The 12111-nt window shown below is 43.3% G+C and overlaps 1 protein-coding gene across 1 annotated transcript; it reads left to right on the top strand.

Annotated features, from left to right (window-relative positions):
* Positions 1-2452: 2452 nt before the first annotated feature.
* LOC141001905 (RING finger protein 122) lies at positions 2453-12059 on the top strand. The gene is made up of 7 exons (XM_073473066.1): positions 2453-3155; positions 3352-3723; positions 5975-6128; positions 8230-8272; positions 8752-8793; positions 9416-9498; positions 11173-12059. Exons 2-7 carry the CDS (start codon positions 3699-3701, stop codon positions 11291-11293), a joined length of 468 nt encoding a protein of 155 aa, XP_073329167.1. The 5' UTR covers positions 2453-3155; positions 3352-3698; the 3' UTR covers positions 11294-12059.
* The last annotated feature ends 52 nt before the right edge of the window (positions 12060-12111 follow it).

Below are 12111 nucleotides of genomic sequence, written 5' to 3'. Positions count from 1 at the left end.
GAGCACGCACTGACCAGGTTGAGCACGCCACCAGATGCGCATTTCTCCGGCCCCTCAGCTGTGTGTCTGTGGGTAGCTCGTGTGTGTGTAGCCTGTGTGAATGTGTGCATTAATCCCTCTGTTCAGCATCTCTGTTAAGATGAATAACACAAATCTCCCCACAGAGCGCGAGCCTGGCACAGAGGTGCGCGCTCTGGCGCATCTGGCACAATCGGTTAACGGCACCGAGAGGAAACTGGCTCCGCTCCGTCCGTGTGTGTGTGTGTGCGTTTCCGAGAGCTCTCTCTCTCTCTCTCTCTCTCTCTCTCTCTCTTTCAATTTGCTTTATTGGCACGACTGTGATATACAATGTTGCCAAAGCATTGGGACAGCAGAGTTAAAACAAACTCTCAGAGAGAGAGAGACGCATGCTCGCAATGAAAGCGCTTGTCAGAAAGTAGGGATGACAGGTCGAACTAACGGGACCACCCATTGGTTCGACCTCCTATTGGTCCGACTTGTGGTTGATTTTGTCGGAGTAACGGGAGGTCGAACCAATGGGAGGTCGGACCAGTGGGTATTTTGTCGGAGTAACGGGAGGTCGAACCAATGGGAGGTCGGACCAATGGGCAGTTCCCACAGAAGGGTCAGAGTTCTCATTGATGTCAGCACAACTGAATGTTTGTGTTGCCCTCAACCGCGGGGCCATCATAATTTTTCCCAGGGTATAAAACAGAAAGTGTTAATATGGGTCATTTGAGCAAAGAAGAAAGCTCCATGTCAGCATATCACTATTGTTGCTGCTACCTGCTGCTCGCTATACCTTATTTTTGCTGTAGCTATCTATGGCTGCAGCTACTAACTGCCATTAGCTTGTTAGCTCAGCTAGCCATGCAGCTACTGACCCTAAAACAAAGTGGTATTGCGAGACAGGACAGGCCTGGGCTAGGTGGCTAGCATGCTAACTTCCATGGATAATGTTTTTCATTTTTTGAACGTTTTAAACTAAAAGTTTTGATCATACCTTACACATTGCACCTTTAACAGTTTAATGGACACAATCCATTCTGGCACATGTAACAAGAGTTTATCAGTCTTATTAGAATCATGTGAAAATATCAACTAGTCCATTCAAAAATGACATAATTTCAATAAGAACACTTGTATGTTAGTTTATAAATCTTTGCAAACACATTTCAGGCCGTAAACCTTGTCACGAACAGACAAACCAACAATGACCCTGTATTTCAAATCAGGCAAACATATGATTTATGCAAAAACAAAAGGCTGTGAGAGCCAAAACAATTTACATGTCACCAAGAAAACAAGGTCAACATTTGCATCTCTCTCACTCCCTCATTTTCCCGCTTCATTCCCAGTTTCATCAGTCACTCCCCAGTAAAACCCTGTTCTCTGAAGCACTGGGGAATTGTCTTCTATGTTTCCAGTTGAATATGTATAGCCTGGGATCATTTTTATACACTGAGTGTCCTCGGGATGCTCTGCATACAATGGTGTTTTCATCATAACTCACAAGAGGGCATGCTGTCACCAAAAACACCATCTTTCAATGACAACACAACCCTGTAGCTTCAATCATCTTTGACTCTGAAACCTGTCAACAACCAACAATGCATGCAGTGTATTAAGGGCTGTGTTTGTGCTCATGCATCTGTGCGGTCAATCCAGCTGTTCCTCAGTGTTCAGCAGTAATGTCATTACTAGAGCAGGAGGGGAGGAGGGGAGGGTGAATGAAAATGGCATGGGTCCCATTGAAGCCTCTCCCTCCCTCCCCCTGGGGATTGGTGGAGCAGCACTCCCCTTGACCGTCTCACATCTCGCCCAGTAGCCCAGCAGCTGTTCTCTCCCTCAGCGAATTGGCAGCCAGGGCCGCTGGTGTGGGGGTGGACGTCTTTGTCCAGGCTGTGATTTTTCTCTCCCTGCGTCTCCCTCTTTTTCTCTTCGTGTTATTTCCCTTCATATCTTGCTTCCTTCTTCTCTTCACTCTATCGACCGAGGCACCTCATCCCCTCCTCCCCGCTCTACCTGCCTTCCTCTGCAAAAGAGTGACATGATGTTTATATATAGATCAAACAAAACCAAACATGAAAATCTGCTGTAGCTCCTAAATTACAATCTGTGTATGTGCAAAGGAAGGAAATGGTGACTTGAGGTTGCGTCATATCTTCTTTCGCTGACCTCCACTTCACACAAATGGCTTTGTTTTGGTTGTCAGGACATCAGCCATGCGCATGCTACTGACCAAGGCCTCCCTTGACTTTGCTGCAAATGTCTCTCTTGTCTCCCTCTCACATATACATGCACAGGGGTGTGCGCACACAGACACACAGACACACACACATCAGCATGCTTGCAGGCGCCCCATTCGTCAGTGTCTGCCTCATTCTGCCTTCCTTCTGCCTGCAGATTGGAGGACAGAGGCAGCGAGGGAGGGCTGAGGGAGAGGAGAGTTGCGAGGCAAAACGGCTGGTCACATGAGCACAGATCTGTTTACAAACCCAAGGCAGAGCAGAGCAAGAGCAAGGGGAGGAAGGGAAAGGCGAATTGCAGGTTCTCGCTCACTCTGAGCACCATTAAGGACTGGAAGAGGAAGAGGGGAAGCCTGCCATGACAAAGCCAGCTGGAGGTGGGAGAGACTAAACACGACACACGCAGACACACTCGTGCGCACACACAGCCTTTGTCTCAGTTTTTTTTTTTCTCAATTGAAGGAGCAGATGGTTAGAGGGAGAGTAGGATCCCCCCCCTACACACGCACAAACACACATGCACTGACTGACACACAAACACACACTCACCAGCGAAATACCAAACCCAGCTAGAGGAGTGTTGTTGACTGCATGGAGCTGTCCTCACTTTGTTTGGGCTTTAGAGGGAAGCACATCTTTGCCTTTTACACTGAGGAGGAATACCCACTGCAAGATCAGAGGACTGGAGGAGGAGACAACAGGGGAGAGGAGAGGGGGATGAGACTTGTGAAAATCCTCTGTTAAAAAAGCAGCTTTGGGAGGAAGACAAAGCACGGACTAATGCCAGATAATTACCTTCACTGGACAAGAACTGTCATTTTGATCGGTGGCTGTCATTGAATGTGGCGAGGGGACGACACCGCAGACGGAAAGTGAAGTCAAAGGAGGCCTTTTTCTGCTGGAAATGTAAGTATTTCCTGTTGCCAAGCAGCCTGTGTTTTCTTCCATGACATTGTGACTGAGTGAGATTCTGCTTTTCACAATAACACCTGAATAACACATGGTGGTATGAGGCAGCTGAAAAACAATCATGTCTCCTCAACAACATTTCTTTGTCTCTCCTTCTCCCTCCTGTGATGACATCATTCTCACTGGGATCCAGGAGCACATGAGGTCTTCGGTCCCAGTCCAAACCCCAGTCCCAAATCTCCCAATCTTTCCACAGGGTGGTTAATCCAGATTTGGGAATGCTGGGCAGCACAGACTGCTGAGCCAACAAAACCGCACCTCGCAAGGATTTGTGGAAATCTGAGCAAATCTGAACAATCTTGATGGTTGTTTTCAGAGGAGAAGCCACGACCCAACAAGAGAGCGATCCAGCCCGGGGTGCCTGAGTCCAGGCTCGAAACAGATCCAGTGTCCAGAGCTGCGGCCCACAAGCTTGGCTTCCCTCCAGCCTTCTCCTGACAGGGCCTGAATATACTGCTGCTGCCCTGGGAGTCAAATTTCATGCAACCATTCCAATGGTGTAACGGTAAGTGAGTGGATTCTCTGCCGTCTGCCAAATACACAAGAGGTGGTAGCACGTGTGCTTGTATCTCATAAACTTGGCTACTTAGTTGCAGGCTGTCAGCTTATGGGATCCGTGTAATAGATGTAGTTGTGTTATGGTACATTACTGAGGGAGTGGAGGCCGCAGTTAAAATAATCCACATTCAAGGTCATGTTGTTTGACAGCTGAAACTGAAGATATTCTATTTGCTAACCTTCTTGTTTTGTTACTGTTGACTGATTCTGCAGTGCATCCATGCCTGGTTCATAACTGCATCTCTCATTATGCTACCCGAGGTCTTCCCTACACTAAAACCCCTTGTAAATCCTCCCAACCCCCAGCCATGTTAAATTATCCAACCCATACCCCCCACAGTGTGCAAGCTGTACCCATTCATTCACTCGAAAGAGACACACATGGACATTTAGAGGCTGGCAAAGAGCAGCCCCGCTGCAAATTAATAGGAACACATGTGGCCTGTGGAAGTGGGGCTTCCTCTGCTATTGTTTTACCAAATGGTCCTTTAGTCCCCAGAGTTCATCCTATTTAATATACTCCGCCCCCCGCCACCTGCAACATGCACACACACACACACACACACTTCTGTCGTACAAATACATGCAGACAGACACCCCCACTGTTCCATCCCCCAGTGCTGTCACACACACACACACACACACACACACACACACACACACACACACACACACACACACACACACACACTACCAGTCACCTCTGTAGAGTCTGTGGAACAGATGGTGGTGTGGCGGAAGTGCTGTCTGTCCTCCATGTTTGTCTTGTTCACAGCCAATTAACGCGCAGTCCTATGAGCGCTTCAGTTGCCACCACAGTGCCAGTCACAGCTCCCTGGACACACCTGCAGCCAAACAAACAGCAGCGATCACGTTTACGTACGGTTTAGTATCCAGAGGCCTGGTGGCACAGGAAGCCTCTGGTGGTGCCAAAGATTAATGTTGTAGTTAATGATCAACAATCTCCTACTTTACTGCCATTCCTCTTTTTTCCTCTTTTGCGATAACAAATTAAAATAACCATTATTAACAAATGGTAAAGTTATAGTTAATAAACTTTGGTTATCAGTTATTTCACTGTAAACAAACAATGAAATGCTTTATATACCATTTATTAAAGGTGCACTTTGTAGTGTAGTTGTAGTTTTGGGGAAGAAATTTTAATCAGCAGTGAAAGATCTTCATTGACCCATTTTTTTATGTCTAAACAAACTCTTTGTTTTCATGGCTGAATAAACTGAATAAATAAACTGCGCTTAAAGGACCACACAGTTTCATACTGTTTGACTTTTGGCGGACCCTGCCACCTTTCTAGCTTCACACAGTGTTCTGGGGACCTTACTTTCTCCAAAACTACACACTGCCCCTTTAAGTCAGTTGTAAAGGTTTATAAACACCAGTTGCAACTTTATAACGGCCATCCAAATAATGTTTATGGATAAACCACACAGTATTTATTGAAGTATCTTCACAATAAACAGTTGCTTAAAGGTGCACTATGTAGTTTTGAAAAACTAAAATATAAAATTTCTTCCCCAAAACTACATAATGCACCTTTTAATAAATGGTTTATAAAACATTTCATTGTTCAAGTTTAACTATAAATTTACCAGTTATTAATGATGGTTATTATAGTGTTACCTCTTTCTCTTCACTGTACATTTTTAATACAGTTTTTATTGCTTGCAAACAGTAAGCAAAGGTACATTTTCCATGACAAAAGAAAATTATTTTCACAGATCTCAAGAGCTTAACTCCTCTCTGAACTCATAACAGTGCAATTGTCTGCACAAATTGCAGCATCTGAAGTTTATGCTACCAATATAGACTTGCATTGTCAATACTAACAACTGAATACTGTAGATCTTCAGGGAGCTTTGGTGGTTTTAGTGGGAAAGTAAACAATGAAGTTGCAACACTGGATGTTGTTGTTTTTTTCAGTAGCTCTCTAATTTGAGAAAGAAAATGCAGTTTAAAAGACTGAGGCTGTAAACAAACAAAACAGAGACATAATTTAGGTTTTGAGGTCAACTGCTGTGATAGAGTCTCACTCCTCCACTGTATCCATATAAGAAATTATAGAGAAAGAAGATTAATTAACTTGTTATTTAGCGAACATTATGGACTCTTAACCCGACAAGGTAATAGTTAAATGTGTGTTAAGTGTGTATCCTGTATCTGCAAACTCTCTCTGGTAGGATGCCTGTGTGGTTTGGGTTCTCAACGCTCTGAACACTACTGCAGCATGACGTCTGACATCTATCACCTTCCGCTCAATGTGTATGTCATTGTGCTGGGCATCGGCCTCTTCGTCTTCATGCTCAGCCTCATCTTCTGCTGCTACCTTTTCAGGTAGGTTGATGAAGTTTGGGAGTTAAATGGACTGGGTGACTGAAAATGTGAATGAGAAATTAGGTGCAAAAACAGACAGCATGAGGGCAAACCAGTCAGAGATTGTCTGGCAGTTTGAACAAGCATTGCAACACAGTGTCACAGCCTGTCAAAATCCATTTAAAATAACTTTGGTAATAGGATCCTAATATGTGTTGACAGCAGCAATCATGATGCAGATTTATGGAGCGTTGCGCTGCAGAGGTGCCAAAGTTGCTGTATATAGTCAAACAAGATACATATGCTGCAGAAACAAAAGCACAGCGATTCAGGATTAGCCTCAGCGTTACCTTCAGTATTAGCGTATTGTAGATGTGTTGCTGTCTGTGTACTGTATATGTTGGTCATAAAGTAACAATGTATTTCAGTGCAGAAATGAAAGAAAGATATGTTTGATGTCATTTTATATATTTATTTGTTTTATTTGACAGGGACAGTGCACAGCTTCTTAGCTGTACCGAGTTAGCTAAAAGCTAATTTGCATCTGTAGTCCTTGAGCAGGAGACAGAAATAACATCTCTGTTCAGAAAATGAACACTATAGTTAAAAAGACTGTGGTGAAACTGTGTCGTGTGCATATCTTGGCCTCATTTTTATGTAAACAATGAAATAAATGATTAGCCTTTGTGTAATGTGAAAGAGGTTGTTGGCAATGATAAACCCAAAGAGTTATCCCAAACTCTGCAGTTCATCCCTCAGTTCTACAGAGCGCTTTAGTGCCTTTCAGCTCAAGTATTCTGTTTTGGTTCAGTCTCACCGCTCTCATCAGTGGAGTTTTCAGACGCAGCTGTTATCAGTGGAAGCCTACCCAGAACCAAAGAGCAGAAAGGCAGTCTTGAAAGTTAACTAACTACCTGACTGGCTAAGTAGGTAGAGCAAATGAATATCTACAAGGAGAATGAGTATCAGACCTACATTCACCAGCTGGACACAAACACGACTCCAACTGCATGCTAATGTTGCTGCATGTTTACTGGGTGTGTAAATAAGCAACTGTTTGCTAACATGTTAGCTGTATCAACTTCATGTAGTCAATATTGCGTTTACAACTTGTTGCGCAAAAAAATTAATAAGTGCAGATTTACCACATTTATCAATAAATATAAAAGTAAATAAATAAAGTAAATCAAACATATCATTGTCAGCTCAAATATTCATGATTAACGGCCTCAAAAAATGCATCATCAGTCAGGCTGTACAATGATAAAAAGAAAAGTGTGAAAAAACTACAATGAATGCTAAATATGACAACTAAAGTCAGTGGTTCACAATCTGTCTATAAATTCTTCCCAGATTGCTTAATTTAAACAAACCTGGAGAGGTAAAGCTATACAATAATTCACAAAAAAGAAGTGAAGTTTGGAGAAAAGTGCAAAAACTACAGATTTTTTTTTAAACTTGGGCGATCACCTTGTATACCCCTGGGTCCTGACACACGAGGGTCATTGGTAAGGGTCCATCGCTCTAGTTTTTAGCACCGTTGGCACTAGTCGGCCCTTGACAACAGCTTTTCAGCCCATTGAGCAAGTTGAATCTGCAGATGAGAGAAATCCTTCTGATTGGCTGCTCAGCTCAGCAAATGAGTATGTGAGAAGACAATTTAGTGTGGTTGTCTCCCTATTTTTCACCGCCACCTCTTCAACAGTGCCATTTGCAACTTTTTAGAGAGTACTGTCAAAAATGCTGCTTTATCTTGACGACGATTTATTTATCCGCAGTCCTGAGTCTTCCGTTTCCCTTTTTGAATGACGAATACAGACTACTGCCACCCGGTGGTGTGGAGAGGTATTTCCTCTCACGCAGGCGCAGAACGCACAAGCAAGTTGTACATCAGCTATAGTCTTTGCGGTGTGTTCAAGTGCAGCTTTTTGGCCAATACACCTGTGACGTGAGGTGACGCAAAAGTCAGCCTTCATCGCCGCTAGTTCTCTGATCGGGCCCTTAGATTCACCTGATGACCCTCGGATGGCTCCCAGCCCGCAGGTTGAGAACCGCTGACTTAGGTTACATTTGTCACAACACTGCCACTGTACAGATGTTGTCATCTCTCTGCCTCTCTCAGGTTGAAGCAACAAGGAACGAGGGAGCAGTTCAGCTACAATGAGGTATGTCACTGCGGTGGATGTCACTGTGGGTGAACATGTAACACCAGCTTCTGAGGCAGGTTATAAATACTACTATAGCATTTCACACTGTGATAGTCAACTGTGAAACCTAACACCACCATTTATAGATGACCTTGAGTCCATCCGTGTGTCATTACCTACACTGATTGAAAACTGTCAACCCAGCAGGTAGCAGGCTGCTGTAGGTGTGGTGACAGTTGGTGACAATGTTTCAGCTGCGGGGAAGGTTAAACTCCAGCTGCAGCTGTCTGAATTGTCTGTATTTATAATGATGCGATTATTTCCAAACAAAGAGTGCACACTACTCGTGCAGATATTTTTAAGCCAGTCCCATCAGGACATTGAACCCATCTCAAGTGTTTGTTTTACACCATTGATTTTCTGCCAACATAATAGTGCTGACACATCATTCACATGACCCACTGCTTCTCTCCTTCCCGTCCCCTTTCCGACTGTAGGTGGTGCTGAAGGGAGCAAGCAAGAAACTGAGCCTCCTAGGAGTAAGTCACTCTTTCTGCAAAGCCTTTTCCAAATCACAGTGTTTGTTAAAACCTGGCAGCTGTACACAATTCGTGAGCAGGCCCATTATACACGGGGAGGGTTTGGTTGGTTAGCTTAATCAATTTCTCGTGTCAGATGTGATTAACATGCAGCACGCGCTCAGAGGAGACGACCTCAAAACATCTCGTAGCTCAAACGCAGACATTTAGGAATCATGTCAGAGAGGCTGCTTGGCTCTCGACTCGTGGCAGATTTTAGGACTCCAGGAATAACTGCACTCATTTAAAATGCATTACAAAAAGATCTCCTCTCTGTCTCTTGTGAGTCCTATAAAGATTTTAAGATTTTTCTCCAAGGCAGAAATGGTGGTCAGGAGTAACTCTGGTTTTCAATTCAATTCGAGGCAGTCCTGTTACCTAGAAATATAGTCAAGATTAAAAAAAGGGTGATTTCCAAACACTGGCTCTAAATCTAGGTCAAATTAAATTAATTTACTGCTCAAATGTACAAATGGCAATGTTCTTGTCTGAGATACAAGAACACTATTGAGTAGAGACGGAGGCCAAGAAAAACCAAAAAAAATATAAAACACTAACGCTGTTGTTGTTTTTGTTCTTGCAGCAAACCTGTGCGGTCTGTCTGGAAGAATTCAGGACCAGAGATGAGCTGGGAGTGTGCCCCTGCTCACATGCATTTCACAAGAAGTGAGTGTTATTAAGCTGGAAAATACACGTAGATAATTGTGAATATATCAGTCCGTGTTGGGAAATACGCTTTGGCTTTGGCTGAAAATTAGATGAGAAGAAAGATGTCATTCCTCTGTCTTCACAACAAATAAGCTACAGCAGACTTTGCTACAGTTGGTTAGCTTGGCAAACTGAGCGCACAAGTTCCCGCCTTCCTTCAGCACATAACCCCCGAAAGGCCAGAACTTTTCCTATTTAGCTGACAGCCTAACTGCATTTTTACAGACTAAACACATGACATGTAAAATGTAGGTGGATTTCTTACCTTTGGACGGACCCAGGATGTTAGCTAGCTAACTAGCTAACTAGCTGCTAGCTGTGTGTCGACTACGATTGGATAAACAAGGTTTCACGCTCATTAAAGGCTAGACTTACTTTAAAATGTTCCACAAAATGAGCTAACATTATCAACAGAATATGAAGAAACAACAGTATCAATGTGCTGTTTTGCAGAGATATTTACTGAAGGTAGCATGCCAACCAGCTAATCCCAGCGTCCTGTCTCGTAATAACGTTAATGTTGACGCTTTGTACCTTCCCTGTAGTTTCAGCGGGAAGATGTTAAAGCAAGTTCGCCGCTTAGTCTCATTAAAAAAAACAAAAAATGAACACAAAATGTAAAGAAATCTGACATCTATTTAAAAAGAAAGAAGGATATATTAAAGGTTGTTTTATACATTTATAGGATTTACTCTGCGCATATTCACAGATAAGTGTAATAAAGAGCAGTTCAGTTATTCTTTTATAAAGAGGATTTATGTTTCCTTAACAAAGAAGGGAGAATAAATGTAAAAATGTAAAAATATCTGAATCAGTATAGGTAGCGGTTTTAGGTATAGGTAGCCAAATTGTTATTTCTAAACGCCAGAATCCACCCAGAATTTCCATATTGGTGCATCCATAAGCAAAGAAATACAATAGTACAGTCTGAACTCAAGTTTGTTTTTTTTGTTTTTTTACCAAACTAAGATGAGCTTAGTTACCCGCCTGACATGTCTTCTAGTCCTAAAGTCACAATCCTAGTTAGAGTCGCTGTAAATCACCTCCATACTCCAAACTGGCATCTGTCGGTCTCCGAGGTTGCGTTCGGTCCCAGTCTGAGGCCTGTTGAGCTGAACCCCGTCTACAGCGATGTCTCCACCCATCATCTGAGGCTGCCCTGCAGGCAGACTCCTGCCTGCTTAGCGAACTAACCTTCTTGCTAACAGCAGCTAGTTGCTACAGCAAAGGGTAGCAAGTCCAGTACAGTGAGCTGCAGTTAGCGATTACGCTGCCCCAATATTTTTGGAGGTACCCTCGAATTCGTATAATTTCTTACAAATTGCACCTTTTCATGACTCCTCCCCTCATCTACAGCAGGAAAGAGAATAAGCGTCTTTCCCCAAATGTCTATTCTTTATGGTGAATTGGTGGAAACAGCATTTTTACATCATAGTGAGCAAGTGACAAAGTAAATATAATAGACCTTAACTGATAAGTTATTGACAAAACTACACAATATACAAAAACAAACTCAAATTCTGCTTCACGTTATTGTTTTTTTCTTGAACTTTTCAGACACTTCTTTCTTGTGAGTTACTATATATTTTAATCCTGGTTGCACTTTTAAGCTAAATCTTCCTGTTTTTGTAGGTGCCTGCTTAAGTGGCTGGAGATCCGCAGCGTGTGCCCCATGTGTAACAAACCCATCCTCCGGCTCCACACAGACGCTCCCCAGGGTGCGGAGGGTCCAATGGACCCAGAGGAGGTGTGAAGGAGCTGTGACAGAGGAAACCCCCTACAGAGAAAACACACACATTAAATACACTAGGGATGATGGACAGCGGTCATCTTTAAGACATCTCACAGGAAATGTTGATAATGATCCCAAGTGGCCGCCCTGCTGCTGACCTTTGAGCAATATGCCTTGCTGGGAATTGGATATTGACAGCACCAAAATACGATTTGGTCAGATCAGTCAGGGAGAGAGTGGATGAATAGGACCTTTTCATAAAAAAAATGCTCCTAGTTCTACTTCCATATTGCACTTTTCACCAAAAAACATGACAGGAAAAAGGAGCCACATTAGAGAGCAGGATATCATTGCCACTGTCACTGGACGACTAGTGCAGCACTGCCAGAGACCAACAACACTTCAGGCATTGAGCAGGACATCAGAGTACAGGATCAGTATGGATACCTCTAATATCTCAGGGGTGTTACCAATACAGCCAGCACAAACCATGTCAGCCACCCTATAACCCTGTGCCACACATGCATCTTCAATACTGCCAATGTAGGTGAAACGCTCCAGCAGTCAGAGGTAGCCCTGACCTCCGGCTGAAACCAAGACCAGCGGGATTACAACCATGACGATTTAAGTAGACAATGTTGTTACCGATTGTGTCCCAGGCCCTTTCCTTTTAAAGAGACTGATAGAAAACTAGTCTTGCCTGTATGTATTGTATGTAAACATGTCCCTATATATTGTTATTTTGTATTTGTTGCTTTTAAATAAAACGTCACGTAATGTATTGTAATGGTGTTGGATTTATTGAAAGGCTGGACAGAATAATAGAAAATGCTCCCACA

This window comes from Pagrus major, chromosome 1 (genome assembly GCF_040436345.1).
Source record: "Pagrus major chromosome 1, Pma_NU_1.0".
NCBI lineage: Eukaryota > Metazoa > Chordata > Actinopteri > Spariformes > Sparidae > Pagrus > Pagrus major.
Note: the sequence above shows the minus strand (reverse complement) of the source record. Positions and strands in the feature narration are given on the sequence as shown.

Bases quoted from the DNA above. Each gene is read 5' to 3' on its own strand.
- LOC141001905 (XM_073473066.1), top strand. From the start codon at position 3,699: ATGCAACCATTCCAATGGTGTAACG. The intron at 8,273-8,751 runs GTATGTCACTGC...TTCCGACTGTAG, and splicing joins AGCAGTTCAGCTACAATGAG to GTGGTGCTGAAGGGAGCAAG. The intron at 8,794-9,415 runs GTAAGTCACTCT...TTGTTCTTGCAG, and splicing joins AGAAACTGAGCCTCCTAGGA to CAAACCTGTGCGGTCTGTCT.